General features: G+C 42.9%; 2 protein-coding genes across 4 annotated transcripts in view; both read left to right on the top strand.

Annotated features, from left to right (window-relative positions):
- The window catches only part of LOC111238912 (protein TsetseEP-like), a 38874-nt gene extending 29662 nt beyond the window's left edge, over nucleotides 1-9212 (top strand). For all 3 annotated transcript variants that reach the window (XR_002665837.1, XR_002665836.1, XM_022768631.1), the window contains one exon: nucleotides 8753-9212. Coding sequence is in view for 1 of the 3 variants with exons in the window: in XM_022768631.1 (XP_022624352.1) it covers nucleotides 8753-8756 (4 nt within the window). In the remaining 2 variants the exon portion in view is untranslated. The remainder of the gene's footprint in view (nucleotides 1-8752) is intronic.
- A 5397-nt stretch (nucleotides 9213-14609) lies between these two features.
- On the top strand, nucleotides 14610-16582 carry st6galnac2 (ST6 N-acetylgalactosaminide alpha-2,6-sialyltransferase 2). Its single transcript, XM_022768647.1, is given in 5 exon segments — nucleotides 14610-14643; nucleotides 14863-15010; nucleotides 15150-15205; nucleotides 15208-15284; nucleotides 16126-16582. Coding segments are annotated over 5 exon segments (495 nt in total). The 3' UTR covers nucleotides 16306-16582.
- The last annotated feature ends 4777 nt before the right edge of the window (nucleotides 16583-21359 follow it).

Raw genomic sequence — 21359 nt, 5'->3', positions numbered from 1 at the left:
GTTTAAGGACTTTTTTGTGCTCTCTCGCAGACTTTTTTAACATTCAAGACTTTTTAACGTTTCAGACTTTAATGTAAGAATCTTATTCTAAACATCGAGACTTTTTAACAATCCGAGACTTTTTGTGATCGTAAGACTTTTTTGACTCGTAAAAGATCCCCAGACGTGCGGCCTGGAGCTGTTGTTGAGACACACGACGCTGTATCCACGTAAGTTGGGATGGATTTGACCTTCATATTCATTTTGGAAGTGCTGTGATGTTGATGATTCATTCCATTTGTTGCCATTCAGCTCGTATAGTTCTCTTTAGATATAACAATCTATTCACTCATGTCTCAATAAAACTGTCAAAGAAACTGTCGGTGCGTGAACAGAAGAATAGTCTGAAAACGAAACGGTTTCCTTCTTGCCAGTCACGCTCTTGCCGCTGTGTTGACACACGGCTTTTTCAGTTGGTGGTGTTACTTGTTTTTTCTCACTTAAGTTAAAGTATCTGAATATTTCCTCCAGCACAACAGGCTCCAGTTACTGACTTACATTTACTCTAGAACTTTAATTTGAAGTTCTTGTACTTCCTTCTTCTCCTGCAAACATGTCAGATGGAAACGTTGGACTTTTCACTTAAACACACTGATCTGATTTTTTAGTTTCCAGCTGCACAAAACTCTGACACTTAAGGTTTTAATTTCTCCTTAGCTGAGTCACTTAAGGGTGTTCCCAGAATTTCTTAAAAGGTTTCCTTAGTAAGGAAAAAAGTTAAAATTTACAGCAGTAAAATTCTACAGTTTCCATGGAGACCGTTGATTTGCTGCCATTAGCACTGTGATACTGTTGATCACTTTTTGGAAGAGGAGCGCTGTTAGCTCATCCTGCTTTTTGTTTTGCGGGAACTTCTTATATTTTTTTTAATTAATTCATTTGATATCTTTATATATTTTTTATTGTTAATCACTAAGGTCTTTTGTGCAGCAGTTTAACTGACCTGAAGTGATTCCTCAAGTTTGAGGATAAGATCAGAGAGAAAAGCTTTTAACATTTTAAGGAAAATCTTATAACTCAAAGTTGTTTTTATTATTATTGATTAGTTTTCAGATTATTAATACAAGAAGATGAGTGACGCATTACTGTAAATGAAGAGAAGATAAAGAGAAGACCTTTTTATCATTAGATAAACACATGTCTCTCAGTGCGTCTGCACAGACACTGGTGGAGTTTCTCTCGTGTGTAATGGGGTGTGTGTTCCAGCAGAGGCGCTCACACACTGACGTTCAGCAGCTGCTTCACACGTGCATGTGGGCCGCAGGCTGATATTGAAGTTTGGCAGGTGGCTTCCTAAAATCTGAGCTGCACTGATATCTAAAGTGGGAAATATTGGTTTAAAAACACACAGAAATATAATGACATGAAATTCCACTGCAGCAAAAAACTAAAGGTTCAACCGATGACGTTACATTTACTCAAATATGTATTTCTTTTGAGGTTAATTAATTAATTGGTTTTAAAAGTATTTAGTTTTTTCCATTTTCTGCCACTTACACTTTTACTTCCACATTTCACTTTTTTATCTGAACGTCATATTATTTGATTTACATTGAAGTTTATTTTGCTTTTTTTTTTTTTTACAGAATCAGATTAAAAAGACAAAATATAACAAAAATAATAAATGTGTTATTTTTAATTCAGATCAGACTTTATTGATTCTTCAGAGGGAAACTCAAGAAACTCAGAACGTAGTTTCAGAATAAAAAAATAAACTTGATGAAAAAGTTTCTCTTTGTTTCTCTTGGTAGATTTATGAACAGGAACTGTTCGTTTCCTGACGCGATATTTACATATTAACATATAAAACACTGCAGCTCTTTCCACTTTAATATCTGTGTATTGTGCACATTTCTGTCTCATTCAAGTGCTGATTGTTAGTTACTTTATTGAAGTTGAACTTGAATTGAACCAAACGTCCGACACTGAACGTGAGAAACGAAACGTCTATAAATATCTTTGTTTTCTCACGATTATTTACTTCCTCATTCAAACTGTGTCTCTGACATCAGCTGTGAAGGAGGAGGAAGTGTCTTTAGTGTTTCCTATTAAGGTTCCTTATAGGATCCTTTGTGTTTCGCTGTATGGAATCCTATGCCCCTCTGAGCACACATGACCCACATTGGCGACCTCCCAGCGTCTCAGGCTCCTTGTCCTCTTCCGGGTGGCAGGACCAGTTCATGCCACACATTTGGTTATCTACTGGTTTCTACTGGTTTTCTACTGGGAAGTCATTTAAGCCCGGGGGTGGAGGGGGGTGGGGGTTGTGTTTCAGAGATCAGAAGAGAACCATCTGCAGCTCTGGACCGCGCACACACTGAGTAACAGCGTTAGTAACAGCTGGGTGTGTCTCCTGGCAAACAGATGAACCGATGTGTCTCCATGGGCCGAACTACATGGAGTCCAGTTCGAAGCCCATAACGTTCTGTGCTCGACGCTGCTCCTCATGTCGGAAAGTAGAACTGGAAGAACTTTTAGTCTCTAATTCAACATTGGACCTCTCTTATATTTTTCTCTGTTTCTTTCTTCTTTCATCACATTTCATCCAGAGGGAAGATTATTCTCTCTGCTCCAAGTGACAGATTTAATCACCAGCTTCATTCACTTATTAAATATATATTAATATATAATTAATAATATATGTCAACATGGCCTCTTATTCTGAATCATTGGTAGTCGATAACAGCTGTTTTTGTTCGCGTGTTAATACGTTTAAATTAGAGAGTTGACAGTATCATGATGGTTATCGTGAGCTGATCAATACAATGTGATATTAAAGGGGGGGGGGTCAATCAGTACGGATAGACTGATTATTACTAGTATTTATCAATAGCTATGCTGATGAGATCTGTCGAGTAATCAGATGTTGCTCTTGTCAAACGGCACCAGTGGGTGAAATTCGTGTTTTAACGAAACATTGAAAGATTTTTTTTATTTTTTTCTCTCAGACAATTAAAAGGACTGCTCCTGAACATTTTGAGTGAAATCTGAGATTACAGATCAATAGATGCGTCAGGTGCATCAGTCTGTCCGTACCTGTGGGGGGGTCATGTTGATCGAGAGGAGGACTGCAGGTAGAAACATCATCACTTAACCATCTGCTTCCTAACACTGTGTCTCAGCTGGATTACAGAGAGGTAAAGTCTGAGGTAAGCTCTACCCTGGAAAGATAAAGGTGGAGGAAGTCAGTGGATCAGCTCCGTCTGTGGCCACAAGAGAATCATAATTCACCCAGTGAATCTGGAGTCAGGAGGAAGAATGAACATGTGCAGGTGTGGGCTGCATCACTGCTCTACACAAATATCAAACTCTTTAGTTCTTCTGAAGCCGAAAAACACTCTCCACAGTAGAACGCTCGCCGTCAGGAATTTATCTTTCGTCTTCACATGATAACAGATCAGGATGAACGCGGATGCTGTTGAGAGGCGTCATCCCACGAGCTGAAGACGGCGTTTATAGGACTTACTTGATGGAGAGGAAAGGAATATGGAAGCTGGACGAGCTTTCCTCCTCCGTCTCTTCTGCATATTACTCCTCTGTGATGTCAACACAAACAAAGAAAGAAAAACTAAACAGAGGACAAAGACTTTCCCTCCTCTCCTCTGCCGCTCCTAAAAACCTCAGAGGAAACAACAAATAAGGCGGCGTGCCAAGCCACGAACATTTTAAGACGTGAAAAAACAGAGCGGTCCAATCGAGAGAGCTGCACACGTCGCTCCTCCCCACGGCAGACAAAAAACCCTGTAAACTCTGCCATGTGTGTGTTTCACTCGTGTCTTTCCTTTGCGTCGAGACAGGAAAGTGTGTCCAGCTTCAGGCTTCGCTGACGGACAGAGAGCGTGTGGAACAGTGGATATATATAATGCTGCTTCAGGCGTCAGGACGACCACGAGAGGAAACGACGCAGCTGGAAACAGCAGCTCAGGCACCAGTGATGGAAAGTTTAAACACAGCTCAAATCTACACCTTCAGTCTGAAACCATGACCACCCGCCTCAGGTGTTCAGGATGTCACCTGAATCTCTGAAAACAGTGTCGTCAAGGATGAGCCCAACTCAACAGAGACAGGACAGTGAGCTGAAAAAACAGTTGTCAGCTGCAGAGGAAGAGGAGGAAGAAGAAAGATGAAAGAGGAGAAAACAGAGAGCCAGTTTGCTTTCTGCCCATGCACCAGAGAAACACAATCAACACAGAGCAGGGATTGTGTGTCTGCATTAACGGACGCCATGCCAGCGGATGGGGGGGGGGGGGGCACTGACCTCTGCTCCTCTCGATCTCCTCCTTGGTCATCAGGCGTCTCAAACTTGCTCTGTTTCTTTTCTCGTGGAGTGAAACTTCACTTTATCTTCAGCTGCAGCCACGTCTGAAACAGAGCAGATATAGGAAGAGAGAGGAAGAGAGTGAAGCCCGGAGTTACTGACCGCCCCCCGACCCCCACCCCCACCTTACCTCCGACCGCCTCCCCCCCATAAAGCCTTCCAGTGTAAAGGTCTGTGTCCATGTGTAGTGTGATATATGATCAGCTCTAGCTTCTTATTATATATAACTGTGAAAGTTATTCAAAGCCTCAGTCCACAGAGAAATGCACACAGCTAGTATCAGAAACTGAGCCTTAAAACCAGCCGTCAGGACTTCTTGGAACTTTGTTGATGTCACAACAGAGCTAGCACCAAGCCCGCCCACCTGGACCACAATCCAAACCTTGCAGGATTTGGTTTCTCTGAGTGTTTTTTCCTAGAAATCTGCTATAGTCAGCCAATCCAAGAGAGGCTCAGAGCCTCCTCTCTTCTGATTGGCTCTCACCGAGACCTGTTTGTTACTAGACTGGCAGAGAGAAGCTAAGAGAGGAGATGAAATGTTTCATTTAACTCTTTCCTCTGTCAGTCAGTGGGTTTACTTTGCTGCCACTCAACGTATGCTAAATGTGTTAGCATGCGTTACTTTAATGTAGCGTGCAGTGCAATTTTACCACTCACAGTAGACACACACACACTCACACACACACACACACGCACACACAGTACACACACACACTGTTGGTGGCAACCTGCTGCGTCTCAGGTTGGACATAAAGTGATTGTCAGTCTGTGGTACACGAGGCTGTTTGTTCGAGAAAGCGAAGTGCTGTTCAAGATAAGCTATTCCTCTTAAAGCAGATGGCGGCTCCACCTTCCACACACACACCAACTGTCCACCGATACAACACAACACCACACACACACACACCACACACACACACACACACTACACACATCACCACATCACCCCACACACACTTCTTCACTACATACAGAAACAGCCTGTAAACAGCTTGTAAAAGACTGTCTGTCATCATAGTGGCTTGCTTGTTTCCGCTGTGGTTAATGCTTCCCTGCTCGTTCTGACTCTAGTGTCTGTCTGTTACAATGTAAGTGATTATTAAGTCAGTGTGATTATAATAGTCTTAATTGTTATTCCCTGTGCTGCTCTTACTCTCTTGCTGAACTACTCTCGGCAGCTACTTCTCTGCTCCCTCTTGTTGCAGGAGTGCTCTTATCAGCTTGAGCGCAGCCGCTGACAGGAGGCTGCTTTGCTAACTTACGAACATATAGATTGTTTTGCATGCTATAACACACTATGTTCACTATAATTTTATTATTATTACTTTATTATTTTGTTGACTTATGTCATTCCACTCAGTTAACGAATCCACCGTGATTACACACAACATAGTGTTCAGTCAATCCTCAGGAATCAGTGTGTTCTGTTACTTTCACCGTCCAATCAGCTGATGCTTTCCTCCATATTTGGTCTCATTTTTACAGAAACCAATAAAAAGACAAACCAACAACAAGCGTTCTTTAAAAACGTTCTGACATCCATTCTGAACTCAAGGTCTACTTCTAGCTTTTCTGGAGCTTTCAGCTGCATCCTCACACTCTTGACAGGTGATAATTGGCTGAAATAAAAGTGAAAACCACCAAAAACATTTTTCTGCCATGAACGATATTATTTTTTAGAAACATCTATATCGTTTATATGTGTATTAATTTCTCCACTGACGGTGTATGCCATTGAATGATGGGCCCTCCGAACCCTCTTGTTCTGCCTGACGGAGCAATGCCCGGGATCGGTACCGTCTGCGGTGTTTGTGCGCAAAGTCAGGGGATGGTTGAAGGTCGTCCTCACTCTTCTCCCACAAACAAGAGCACACTCGAGGGCGATGCTGTGACTGGTTTGGTCTGCTTATTGATTATGTGGCCATTACCTGATCAACTCAGCTGATCACTTTTTTCCTTTGATATTATGGAGAGATGGTGTGTCGACACCCCCCTCTGATTACTGTGTTGCTAATGTTTCTCGGGTTTCCACTCCATTCAGGGATGTCGTTCGCCCGTTGTTGAGCGGACGGTTCCCTGCTGTCCATCAGCGTATTCGGTTCAGGTTTATCTGGTTCAGGTTCTTGGTGACGGCCCTCTACAGCAGGTTTTCAGGGGGCCACTCTGGCGATGCTTGGTCTTCTTCTGAAGTCTTAACGTTAAAGTCTTAACGTTAAAGTCTTTACGTTGAAAAGTCTTGACGTTAAAAAGTCTTAATGTTAAAGTCTTAACGTTAAAGTCTTTATGTTGAAAAGTCTTGACGTTAAAAAGTCTTAACGTTAAAGTCTTTAAGTTAAAAAGTCTCGATGTTAAAAAGTCTTAACGTTAAAGTCTTAACGTTAAAGTCTTTACGTTGAAAAGTCTTGACGTTAAAAAGTCTTAACGTTAAAGTCTTTACGTTAAAAAGTCTCGATGTTAAAAAGTCTTTACGTTAAAAAGTCTTTACGTCAAAAAGTCTCGATGTTAAAAAGTCTTTACGTTAAAAAGTCTCAACGTTAGAAAGTCTCAACGTTAAAAAGTCTTTACGTTAAAAAGTCTTTACGTCAAAAAGTCTCAACGTTAAAAATTCTTTACGTTAAAAAGTCTCAACGTTAGAAAGTCTCAACGTTAAAAAGTCTTTACGTTAAAAAGTGGACTCAGCTTCAGACGACCAAGACAGATCAGGATTCTTCGACTGAACCTCGTTAAACAAATATTTCTTTAATCAGAGCACAGAAGGCAGTTCAACCTCAACAACCACAAGATCACATAAGACACACAAGCGTTGCTCCTCAGGAGAGTCTTGGTGTAAAGTACCAGTTCTTTTATTTAGTTTTACACAAGGTTCAGTAAAGTAATCATCTTTAATCTGGATGTGGCTTCCCACAAAGTTCTTGTTTCCAGTCTTCTTTATAAACATTTTTATTTTATATTTATTTTCTATAAGATCAAGTGTCTTCACACATTTTGAGGATTGATAAATTTGCAACGAATTCACATTTATCATGCTCCAAATATGGAATGACACTCTTACACTGGATATTAATATTATTTAATTTAACAGAATATAGTTTGTAAACGGTGGTAGAGCGAACGTACGGTGATGAAGGTGTGTGTCGTTCAGACGTCCAGCTGTGACGTCTCAGGCCTCTGGTTTTATCTCAGTCACATCTGTCAGCTTCTGTCCAGCTGTGCTCCAGCTGTGCTCCAGCTGCTCTGCTGCTAACCCTGCATGCCGCCCGCTAACACCACAGCTAACGGTGAGTGCTGCCGCTCCGAGGTTCGTTAACTCAGCTGTGAACTGATGACATCATCTGTTAGTGGTTTCAGCCAGTGATACTCAACTACTAACACCCCCCCCCCCCCCCCCCCACACACACACACACACATTGAGTCAGAGACTTACAGCAGCTCAGTGACCTGCAGTTACAAGTTTAATTTCTCACTTTTTCAATGTTGTATTATATAAAGTTTCTGTCGTGACGCTCAGTGACACGAAGCTCCGACAGGTTTCCTGTCTCTCTCTCTCTGTCTCTCTCTCTCTGTCTCTCTCTGTCTCTCTCTTGTCTCTCTCTGTCTCTCTCTCTCTGTCTCTCTGTCTCTCTCTGTCTCTCTCTCTGTCTCTCTCTGTCTCTCTCTCTCTGTCTCTGTCTCTCTGTCTCTCTCTCTCTGTGTCTCTCTCTCTCTCTGTCTCTCTCTGTCTCTCTCTCTGTCTCTCTCTCTGTCTCTCTCTCTGTCTCTCTCTCTGTCTCTGTCTCTCTCTGTCTCTCTCTCTCTGTGTCTGTCTCTCTGTCTCTCTCTCTCTGTCTCTCTCTCTGTCTCTGTCTATCTCTGTGTCTCTCTCTGTCTCTCTGTGTCTCTCTCTCTCTCTCTCTCTCTCTGTCTCTCTCTGTCTCTGTCTCTCTCTCTCTCTGTCTGTCTCTCTCTCTCTCTCTCTCTCTCTCTGTCTCTCTCTCTCTCCTTAGATTATTAAGGTGAAAGTAATTAATCAATAGATGATTAATCAGCAACAGATTTGTCAACTGATTGTTAATTAGTGATTCCACAGAGTCAGTTTCTCCAGTGTGAGAATCAAGAGAATAATTGTTGCAGCAGCTTCATTAATAGTGAAGGTGACAGTCAGAGAAAGTGGAACCTGCCGGAGCTTCGTCACCTGTGTCGCTGAGCGTCGGGTCTGAAGCCCGTCTGTGCTGATGTTGATGATTTCCGTCAGTCAGCTGATGAATAGACGCCTGAAGCTTTATTTAAAGCTGCATGGTTTGTAATTCGGTCAGTTGGTTTGCTCCTTTCAAAAACTGTTGTACATTTTCTGTCTGATTCATTTGACACAAACACGAGTTTCCTTGTCTCAACTTCTTCTTCTGTGTTTTCTTTCAGCTGATCTGTGAAGACGAAGAGGAGGAGGAGGAGGAGTGAAGGACGAACCTGAAACCTTCAGCTATGCAGTTTTGTAGGGATTTAAAAACCTGCCTGTCTTTATTTTACTTCACTTCTTTCAGGCCTGCAAACGTCTTTACACCAAAGTGCCTTCAGGAGTTTTTCTTTTTTTACAGTCTGCTTCTTAGTGTCGAAGAATTTCAGGCGTCAAAGCTTGAAGTGGAGGAGGCGCTTTAAGAGAAACAGTGTGTGTGGTGATTGTGATGAACGGGTGGAGGAAGGGTCGTGTGACAGTGTTTAGCCTGTTCAGTGTGATCCGACAGGAAGTTAACGACAAGCTCTCAGCCCTCGTGTTCCCTCTGCTGTTCCTGAAGAACCACAAAGTAAAACAAACGTCCCTTCAGGTGGATTTTCTTCTGAGTTTGGTTTAAATGTTGAAATAAATGAAATAAATGTGTGAACCCGAGCACGTGTTGTTAGTGGTGTTTGTTCCAGCTGTGAGTGAGACGCTTGTGAAATGTGATATTTGTGTTTCCTCATCACAGTGTTGACTTTTCCTCCTTCGTCTAAACACTTCAAATAACGAGAGGCAACTTATACAGAGCGATATATACATCCATTCAGCCCAATGCTCGTCCGTGCAGCAGGTTATTATGACATCATAGTTAGCTTTTGTTGCTAGGCGACATCTAGTGGTCGTAGTGATGATGACAGGAGCGAAGGGGAAAAATGCGGTGACGTAGTGTAAAGAGGACGTGGTCTACGAAGGTGCAGCCGTCGTAGAACCGAAATGAGACGCTCTGGTTTACGGAGGATTTACGCTGTGCGTCACCGGCTGTTCCCGCCGTTACCGTTGCGTCGCAAAGCACAGCTCCTGTCGCCTAGCAACCTTTACTTGGTTTTGACAGCTGTACCGTTAGCTGTTGAACTGAGCTAAAACATAATACTTACATTCAACAGTGTGATCCTCAGGCTCTCTGTCTGTGGTGTTTGCTTTCATTACTGGAGCGCAATGCATCTTGGGATAGGTTGGACCAGGAAGGATCCAACAGGTGCGGCCTTTGTTGTCCAGGAAACGAAGGACACATTTGAAGTAGCCTCGAAATGGGACAGTTTAGTTGCTATGACACAGTCAGTCCTCAGATGCAGCTTCCATGTTTATTATTGTAACCATGACAACCGAGGTCCGGTACGCCAGCTGCTGTAGGGGCGTCATTTCAGGAGACGCTCCTCTGGGTCGTGTCAGAGGGTTGATGGTTGTTCAGGTTGGAGGACTGGTCCATTATTTCACATGTGAATGTACATTTCTTCAACCCTGTAGACCGGTGGCCCGCCCGAGAGCTCGCCGCACGCCAACTTCAGAAAACATCTTCATCAATCTGACCACACACGTCCCGTCACACACTGTACTCACAACACAACCAAACACACAATACTCACAACACAACCAAACACACAATACTCACAACACAACCAAACACACAATACTCACAACACAACCAAACAAACCAAACAATACTCACAACACAACCGAACACACAATACTCACAACACAACCAAACACACAATACTCACAACACAACCAAACCAAACAAACAATACTCACAACACAACCAAACACACAATACTCACAACACAACCAAACACACAATACTCACAACACAACCAAACACACAATACTCACAACACAACCAAACACACAATACTCACAACACAACCAAACACACAATACTCACAACACAACCAAACACACAATACTCACAACACAACCAAACACACAATACTCACAACACAACCAAACACACAATACTCACAACACAACCAAACACACAATACTCACAACACAACCAAACACACAATACTCACAACACAACCAAACACACAATACTCACAACACAACCAAACACACAATACTCACAACACAACCAAACACACAATACTCACAACACAACCAAACACACAATACTCACAACACAACCAAACACACAATACTCACAACACAACCAAACACACAATACTCACAACACAACCAAACACACAATACTCACAACACAACCAAACACACAATACTCACAACACAACCAAACACACAATACTCACAACACAACCAAACACACAATACTCACAACACAACCGAACACACAATACTCACAACACAACCAAACATACATTTCTTCAACCCTGTAGACCGGTGGCCCGCCCGAGAGCTCGCCGCCCGCCATCTTCAGAAAACATCTTCATCAATCTGACCACACACGTCCCGTCACACACTGTACTCACAACACAACCAAACACACAATACTCACAACACAACCAAACACACTGTAGTCCCCTGGAAACACTTCCGTTGTGTTGTGAGTACTCATGCTTTCAGATTGATGAAGACGTTTTCTGAATGTGTTTTGTCTGTTTGCAGGTGTTTTCTTCAGATGCAGTGTGGTGAACTCTCAGCGTCACTGTAATGACACAACATCTGGAATAAACTCTTGGAAATCAGTAACAAGAATCAACATTTATATAAAGGACTTTTCCTTCTGCACACAGACTTTTTATTGTCTGTGTCTGGAGGAAACGTTATCGGTCCTGATGTTGGGACCATTAACGACAAAGATACACAAATCATGTCTGTCATACGTTTGTTTTTGTAACTTGAATTTCTGTTTGGGGAAAATCACTCAGCGCTGTAGAGATGACCCGGCTTCTTCAAACCAAGGTGCATGGGTTAGGGTCAAGCACCCAATTATAGATATGACCAGGTTGTGTTTTTATTTTCATTTCAACGTTTTTACAGCGTTTATTTCTTCACCTTCCTCGAGTCCTGACTGGAGCGTCACCTGGTGCATCCCGCCATAAACCTGATGCCATCTGGGACCGAAAGCACAAGAGCTGGGTGTTGAATTAAGTCGTTAAAGTTTGTGTATTAGTATCGAGCCACACGTCAGACTGAGGACTGGACCAGGTGTAGAGCTCTGGTTGGTTCTTGTCGTTAAGGTTCTTCACACTCTTGTACTGAGCTTGTTCCCGTGTCCGTTAATAAACATGAGCGTTCTGTCTGAGAATGGAGTGACCTGGAAAACATGACGGAGAAAACTCTGATTCCTGCCCGACGTGGTCCAGGATCCTGATCCTGGATCAGTGTATGAATCCCACGACATGTCAGCAGCACGGGACATCATATGTGTATGTGTGTGTGTGTGTGTGTGTGTGTGTGTGTGTTGACTGACTTCCCAGGGTGCAACAGGAGCAGCTGGCGGCCATCTTCCTGCTGCTGAGGGAGAACCAGGAGGCGCTGGGGGAGGTGACGGAGGGAGACATGGAGGAGCAGCTGAAGCTCTACTCCCTCTAAGACACGCCCACACCGAGACACTGTCCGTCCACTCAGGGAGTCCACCTCGTTACCGTTACCGTGGCAACGCTTAACCTTCAGAAGACTTGAATGTAAAACACTAGATTTACTTTGTAACGCTGACATCTGTAACTTTGGTCAGTTAAAATAGTCAATAGATATATAAATAACAGGACAGGAAATAAAACATTAACTTATTGGTCTCTGAATATTACAACGTTTTTCATGAAATATTACAATTTCTTTCTTGAAATATTTCATCTTTTTTTCTTTCTTTTTAATTTGTAGAATTTTTTTGTCAAAATATTTCATTTTGCCCCAAATATTAGTAGTAATATTAGTATTCTTAATATATCACAACTTTTTTATGAGAACATTGACTTTCATATTTTCATGTTTAAGACTGTAACTGCTCATTCTGGGAAACGTTGACAGTTGCTGACGTTGACTGTTTTTGCTTTTGTGTGATTTTTACATAGACAATCCAAGAGTTCACTGAGTTTATTAATTGTAAGTTTTATTTCACATGAATTATTTAATGACTTTTTTCATTATATTAAATATATGAATATAAAACTTCCTGGTCGTGGATTGATTGTGATATAAGATTATAATACATGATAACTACAAGGCTATTATTAGCTGTCTTAAGCTTCAACATTATAAGGCTAGTATTAGCTGCTACTTTAGGCCAAAAAACCAAGATGGCGACGTCACGGCAGTTTGCCATTTGATACACACACACACACACACAGTACAGTAAACAGAATACCATATGTTAGTGTCTGCGGACCGAAGATCTAGTTTATTGAACAAGGTTCCCTGAGCTGATGGAATCTGGTGGCCACAGCAAATGAATTGGTGATTGTCAAGTTTGTCCTGTTTTCTTTTATGGTATATGGTGCACAAACACACAGACTGGTAAAGTCCAGGCAGGAAGACAACAGCAAGAAGCTCCTGAGTTCAGCTTCAACCCTGGTTCTTTCTTACAGTGTTGCATGTTCTCCTTGTGTTTCCTCCAGGACTCTGATTACTAGAACAAACACATGCACATTTCATTAATTGAGGACTCTAAGTTGTCCATAGGTCTGAATGTGTGTGTGTGTGTGTGTGTTTGTGTGTTGTTGTTGTGTGATAAACCATTTTCCTGCTTTCCTTCCAGTGCATGCTGGGATATAAGTGTGAATGTTTGATGTAATGAAATTACAAAGTTTGAATGTAGAAGTCACATAAACTTAAAACTAATAAGATTCACCCTGAAATTACAGAGAAGATCTTTAAATTGTTCGTATGGACATTAACCTTTATAATAACAAGCTACATTTTTAATTACAGATAATTACTGTCATTTTACACAGATTTGTACGTAATTTAAGAAAGCAGAAAAAATACTGTATAAATAATACAGTAATTTGTTTTTACAGAAATGGGAAATAAATGTAATTCATTATTATTGGCATAACTCTTAAAGGAGAAGTTTGGCTGTTAATTCGTACACTTTTGTACACAATTTAAAAAAACAGAAAATTACTGTAAAATTCTGTTATTTTCCATAAAATTAGGAATTTTTTTACAGTGCACTACTACTTTTACTACTTCTACTATTATAATGGTATTAGTAGCAAAGCAATGAGACAGCAAGTGTTCTGTCACATATTATATCTGTTATCACCCATTTATTAAATACGTGTAAATGTAAATATGTGGGCTTACAGTGAAATTTATCATTTTATCATTATCGTCTCACAGCTGTTTCCTGTTGAACGGCAGAAAGAGTTTTAATGTTGTTGTCATAGCGATCAGGCAGAGACGAGTCTGAGTGAAAACTCAAGCGTGAGAACAAATGTCACCTGACACCTCAGCGTTCTATTGGTTCATTCAGCTGAACAAGGCACCATTGTGTTTCCCATATGAGTTAAACTCTGATGCTCAGGTGTAATTTGAGAGCGAGAGGGTGGGTGAACAGCCAGGGCCGGATTTACCAGACCAGCAGCCAGCAGATGAAAATATTACAGGATTAATTGATTAGGCGATAGACAGAAAATTATTAAGTGATTAATTGTTTAAGTCGTTTTTTTAAAGCACAAAAATGCCAAATATTCTCTGGTTCCAGCCTCTCAATGTTAATATTTAGTGTTGTTTCTAGTTTTTCTGATTTTTTTTATGACAGTGAACTCAACATCTCTGCAGGTTAATAAAGTTCATTTGAGCTTCAGGGAATAATAAATGACATACGTCCAAGTGAGAGACGGGGAATCATAGCTGCGTGAAAATAAACATCCTCACATTTAAATATGAGGATGTTTTATTGATCTTATTGTGTGTGATTGTGTTGTGATGTCAGTGAGCAGACAGCAGGGGGCAGCGTCCAATCTCCAGGTGAGGATGACGTTACGTCCCTGTTTGTCCAGAGTCAGAGAAAATATGAAGCATTTGTGTGTTTTCTGAGGTCGCCGCGACCGTGACCTTTGACCCCCAAAATCTAATCAGTTCATCCTTGAGTGCTAGGGAATGTTTGTGCCAAATTTGAAGAAGTTGTGTCAAGGTGTGGAGGAATAAATATAGATTATTGGTCATGTTGCGGGTCTGCCCTTAAACCTCCTTCAAGCTGCACTACTGCAGGTTTGGGTTGAGGACTTGTTACCATGGCGACAGCCGTAGATAAATGTTAAAGCATCTTAGAAGAAGAACCCAGACTCAGTTCTTCACGTCAGACCGGAGGAAACCGTCGTTGATGACATTGGTTTGCTGTTGTTCTCTCCAGCCGTCGGCTCCGCCCTCTCCCTCCTCAACACCTCTCGGCTCTTCGCGCGCAGCTCACCTGGCAGGTGTGTTCTCTGCGCTGTGGTCGGAGGCGTCCTCCGAGGGTCCGGACAGGGGAGGAGCATCGACGGCCACGACCTCGTCTTCAGGTGAGACTGAAGACGCCTCCAGACGTTACCTGATTCCACCTTCCACCTGATTCACCTTGAACTTCCTCATCCAGCAGCAAGCCGTCTGTGATTGGCTGAAATCACGTCACTGATTGACACACTGCTCCTTGTTCTTCAGGATGAACGGAGCGGTGATCAGAGGATTTGAAGACGATGTGGGGACGAAGATTTCCTTCTGCGCCTCACCACAAACACCATGAAGAACGGCCTGAACCTGTACCGAGCCGACGGCTTCACCAGGATCCCTCAGAGCGCCATGACACACACACACACACACACACACACACACACACACACACACACACACACACACACACACACCATTTCATGAAGCTCGAAGAAGCTTTGTTATAAATTAAACTAACAGGAAGTCGTTATTCAAACATTTCATGGGTCCAGCTTCTCCAAAGTGAAGATGAACTGCTTTAATTATCATTATTATTATTATTATTATTATTATTATTATTATTATTATTATTATTTTGAGGTTTGGACAGAACAGAAACATCCTTCTTTATATTAATGAGTGATAATAATCTACAGCTGTTTTTCTGTGCTGAGTTCACACTTGTGCTTGTAACTGAGTATTTTGACAGTTTTACTACTTTCACCTGAGTGAAGACAGAGATGTTTGAGATGACAGAGTTTGTCCTCCAGAGGGCGCTGACATGTAAAATGTCCCACTTCTTTTTTCTTTTTCTTCTTCTGCTTCTTTTCCCTCTTCTTCCTCTTCTTCTTTTCTTCCTCTTCTTCTTCCTCTTCTTCTTCCTCTTCTTTTCTTCCTCTTCTTCTGCCTCTTATTTTCTTCCTCTTCTTTTCTTCCTCTTCTTCTCATCAAACCTGAACACACATATTTAAAGATTGAGTGTAACTTATATTTTCTGAGGAAATCATTATATTTATTTAAATCTGCTTTGAAATCATAGAGAAAGTTGCTCTTTATGACTTAGAACTTGCGGATCTTGATGTTTGTATTTGTCAGTCGTCTGAACGTCCATGTTTTCACAGACAGGAGCTGTTAATAATCTCCTCGGATTCTTTTAATTTGTAAAATGTGAAAGGTGAAAAATGTTGACTTCCTGTTCCTCCTGCAGGTTTCTGCTTACGGCTTCATCACCAGGAACTACGCCGCGTTCTCCGACCATTACTACGACTCCGCGAGGAGGCCTCTGAGGTTCTTGGCCAACCACGACCTCCGGATGGAGAGCCGGCTGTGGGAGGCGCTGCACCTCCGCAGGGTCATCAGGTTGTACCGGGGGGGGGGGGGCGGCTGACGGAGGAGGTGGAGAGGAGAAGTGCTCAGGACTGCAGAGTGGATGGAGCTCCGGTGCTGTTTTGTTAAAAACACAGGAACTTATTTTATTCGTCTGGAAAGATCCCGATGTTCCCAAAGGTCCCACGTTCTCCTGCCTGAATCCGTCCAGAGCGTTTTTGACCTGATGTGATGTGAAGTTGTAAAAAGCAGGATCCAAACTTTTTATGCCACATTTTGCACACAGCGTGTCTGTACGTTACACTCGGCTAAATACGACCTTTGTTTTATATTGAATGATGCTGCGTTTGTTCTGTTTTGTATATTAATATGTTGATGTTATTTTCTGTCTGCACTGATATCATTTAATTAAATTTGAATTTAATTTAATTATTATACTTTGCTTCTATCAAAAGTATTACATTAGTGATGAAATAGTGAGAAATTATCTTAAAGTCCATATTAAAATTCAACACTGCATCATCATGTTGCTGTGTAGCTGCTGGATGTGGAAATAAACAGCTGTTAGAGACACATCTGCTCGATAAACTGATGATATATGTGTTAATGTTGTGGTTACAGCTCGTTTCCGCCGAACGCCCAGTGGCGCCAAAGTCAGTGAACGCAACTTCAAGTGAAGTGTGAATATGAGAAACTCTGGTGAAGAGGTGACAGTTAAAGATAATCAAGTAAAGCAGCTCCTCTCTCTTGCAGGAACAAGAGATTAGATCCAGTGGGAGGGTCGACCGTGTTGCGTTAAGCTGCCCGACGAGAGCAGGAAAGTAACCGGAAACAGGGCGACTGATTCTTCCAAATAAAAGCATGGTCATTGTTGCATTCCCGTCTCTTCCAATGATTGAAAATATTGTCAAAACATTTATTTTAGCGTAGACAACCATCCAATAATATACTCAGACATTAGAGCAGTAGATACATGAACGGAAATAGCAGAAAAATATGTAAAATAGAACAATGCAAAAGTAATAAACTATAATAAAATGTTGACACCATTGTTCACTGAGGAGAGATGGAAATGTAAGGAACTGAAACGTTTGGAGCAACTTTAAAAACAAGTACACTTGTGTATTTAAATTTGGCTTTTATCAGTGAATCGAGAAAGAAGAAAAGTTGTTTAATCATAGTTAATGCAAATTTAGATTTAGCCAACTACACGCCAGATTAAACCTATGGGTTTATTTTAAAAGTGTGTCTGAAGAATCGATTAAACATGTATGTATATTTTAAAGTAAATTCTTTGTTTTTTCAGCAGATAACACAACAAGATCCAAAAATCATGCGTTTTATTTAAATATTCAATTATCAAATATACTCTGCAAATAGTGAGTGAATATTTTCACCCATCTCTTCATGAACGTCGTGTATCTCGAGTGAAAGCTCTGGACGTCGTGGTCAGATTACGTCAACGTTCGAAAAAAAAAGGTTTTATTTTGAAACTTCAAGCCGGATGTTCTGTGTTGTGTTCACGGCACATTAACACCGTGTACCACAGACTGGAGAATCCAGCGGAATAAATGTGGCATTCACGGCGCGGAGGGAAAAGCCGGAGGAACGTTCGGCACCGAAGAGTCGGATAAAGTCCCAAAGTCCTAAAAATACACGCAATTCTTGCGTTAATTCTGCGTACGGGTGAAATTATATCGTTATACTGTTGGAAGCTAATACTCGTGGAATAAAAAACTCAACGGAAACTCGATTTTCCTGGATTAACGACACTCGGGACACTTCGCCAGCCCCTCGGAGTCTTCCCACAAACTGCCACCGTGGTCCGGTAACACTCGGGCGGGTGAAAAGTTTCTGGCACACCTGGAAAACAAAAGGTGAGTCCCGTGTGAAATGAGTTTCTTCTTCTTACAGTTGTGGATTGATGGGAAGAAAAAAAAAACGGTCCGTACAAGTGCGTGAACTCGCGTCGGTACAAAGGTCGGAGCTGGTGTGTTTCTCTCCGGTCTGTTTACATGCCAGACTCCGGCCGCCAAACGCCACATTCCCCGGTGCGGAGGGAACTTCTCGCCGAACTCCCTCCACGTCTCTTTCACCTGGAGGTCGTTTATCGTGAAATGTGTCTTGTATTATACCAATAATGACTTTTCTGTGTCTTTGGAAACAAATCTTCAATTCGGCATATTTTAACATCACAAAACGAGACTTTAAATTCAGTAAAATCTCAAGTTAGATTCGGCTCAGTGCTGCTAACCTGCCTGTCGTCACTGTGCTTAATTAAAAACAACACCTCCAGTGACAGAGGTTTGGCAGTGCCTGTACATGACGTTGTCCCGATTTGGAGACAGACTCTGATTTATTCTGGGAAACCTGGAGCCACATCTAATTTGTTTGTTTTATGTGTTTGATCAACATGGGAATATTAAATCAGAAGATTTTCAAATGGAGGCTGGCATGAGAGAAACTGAATATTAAAAAGAAGGAGACATGTCAGATTAAATCAAGACAGATCTTTTTTGCATTATTCAGACTTTTACTCTGGCTTGTAATTAAACAGAGTAAACACACCCAAACAGATTCACAATCAGAGACTCAACAATTGTTAAAGGTGATAAAATACTTCATCATGCCCCCCTCTCACTTTCACTTCAGAGCAATAAATGTCAAGGGATTTTTGTTTGTGAGCAATAAAATGCTTTATTCATTTCCACTTCACTGACACTCGGAGTCCCTGCAGTGTCAAAGTGAAATTTATGAGTATTGTTCCTTTTGTCATGAATGCAGTGAGAATACAGAATGCCTGAGGGAGGTGGAAGAGAAAGGGGGACATGATCGGTGTAAATGGGACTGACAGCTCTGCTTACGCCCTGCGCTCCTCTGTGGCTGCCTGGTTATGTAATGAAACAAGTTGTAACCAGGAAAACAAAGCAGGGAGCAGGAGCAGGGAGCAGGAGCAGGAACAGGGAGCAGGGAGCAGAAGCAGGGAGTAGGGAGCAGGAACAGGGAGCAGGAGCAGGGAGCAGGAGCAGGAACAGGGAGCAGGGAGTAGGAGCAGGAACAGGGAGCAGAAGCAGGGAGTAGGAGCAGGGAGCAGGGACAGGGACAGGAACAGGGAGCAGAAGCAGGGAGTAGGAGCAGGGAGCAGGAGCAGGGAGTAGGAGCAGGGAGCAGGAGCAGGGAGGAGGAGCAGGGACAGGAACAGGGACAGGGACAGGAACAGGGAGCAGGAACAGGGAGCAGGAGCAGGGAGTAGGAGCAGGGAGGAGGAGCAGGGACAGGGACAGGGACAGGGAGCAGGAGCAGGAGCAGGGAGCAGGAGCAGGAACAGGGAGCAGGAGCAGGGAGTAGGAGCAGGGAGCAGGAGCAGGGAGTAGGAGCAGGAACAGGGAGCAGGGAGTAGGAGCAGGGAGTAGGAGCAGGGAGTAGGGAGCAGGGAGTAGGGAGCAGGAACAGGGAGCAGGAGCAGGGAGTAGGAGCAGGAACAGGGAGCAGGAGCAGGGAGCAGGAGCAGGGAGCAGGAGCAGGGAGCAGGAGCAGGAGCAGGGAGCAGGAAGCAGGAACAGGGAGCAGGGAGCAGGAGCAGGGAGTAGGAGCAGGGAGTAGGAACAGGGAGCAGGGAGTAGGAGCAGGGAGCAGGGAGCAGGAGCAGGAAGCAGGAACAGGGAGCAGACCAGTGTCTCTCTCTGGACTCTGTGATCCGGCTCCTCAAAACACTCTTATTGTTTATATGGAAACAGTGTGTGTGAGGCCGCGGCGCTGCAGCCGTGATCATGTTTTCATGCAGAGATCAGGACTGTCAACAGTGATGTCAGTTGTGTGCAGGAAAACTGGAGCAGCAGAGATGAAGCCGTGACACCTCCTTCCTCCTGTGTGGAGGAGCGGAGCCTCTCCACTGGGCTGGAAGAGTTTAAGTAGCTGCTCTGGAGTTGACATGAAGTGTGTGCATGGCCGAAGTGAGCGTGTATTCTATCACAAAGCCCTGAGGGCAGCAGCAGAGCAGGATGGGGCTCGGCCCCGCACGTCAGGTGATTTCATTTCTTCTCCTGCTTTAAAAGTGGGAAATAAGTGGGCGGAGTTTGGCGCAGAGCTCTGGAAGCCCCGGCTCTGTTTACACAGCAGAGACCGACCCGCTGGTGGATCCTTCACCAGCTGTTTGTGTTTGAAGGTCTGCTGAGCTGTAATTAAAGCGTCCTCCAGCTCCAACTCTCCGTCACTGTGGGTTCACAGCCCTGATCTCACCTGTGACAGGTGAGTCCTCTTACTGCAGGGCTGCAGGACACGTTGCTCACCTCCTGATGATCAGTAACATCAGACTAACTACTGTGTTCACAGAGTTAAACTGAGAGTTTCTGATGAACGAATCAGAGCTGAGAACAGAGACCTGACCTTTGACCTGTGATCATTGGTCTGTTAAAGAGTCTCATAACAACATGAACAAACATCAACCTGATCACAGCAGGAACAACCTGGATGGATGGATGGATGGATGGATGACAGATGGATGGATGACGGATGGATGGATGACAGATGGATGGATGATTACATATACATATATAAAACCAATAGTATATATAAGAAGGAAAAGAACAGAGAAACATGAATAAATATTAATATAAAACTTTCTGCTCAGCATCGAGTTACTTTCTGTCATGGATTCATCTGCTGATTCTTTTATTGATGAATCAGCTGGTTCATGAAGCGATGGATGAGTGTGTGGAGCTTCAGTTCTCTGACGTGACGTTACAGTTGATCGATTGATCAAGTGGATGATCAGTGATGAAGATAATTGATCTCAGGGCATGAATGACTCAGGTGTTACGTTTAAGCTGCTTCTGTTGTCGCTGATAGAGAAAGGGGGCGCGCCATAAAGGTGGGAGGTCACAGAGGCCTGAGTCCAGACTGAGCTGTGATAGGTTTGATGAGGATGAGGATGTGGGTGTGATGAAGAACTGGACCGGAGTCTCTCTGGTTTCTCCGCAGACAGGAGAGCTGCTGTGGTTTCCAGTCTGGACAACTGATAAATGAACTGTTCTGTTTTTCTCATTTCTTTTCCCTCTCAGACTCTCAGTCCTGACCACACCACCGCCCCCCCACCTCCTCCTGTCAGGAGCTCTA

Source organism: Seriola dumerili, unplaced genomic scaffold (assembly GCF_002260705.1).
Source record: "Seriola dumerili isolate Sdu_G_001 unplaced genomic scaffold, Sdu_1.0 BDQW01001787.1, whole genome shotgun sequence".
Lineage (NCBI taxonomy): Eukaryota > Metazoa > Chordata > Actinopteri > Carangiformes > Carangidae > Seriola > Seriola dumerili.
This window is presented reverse-complemented; position numbering and strand designations above follow the sequence as displayed.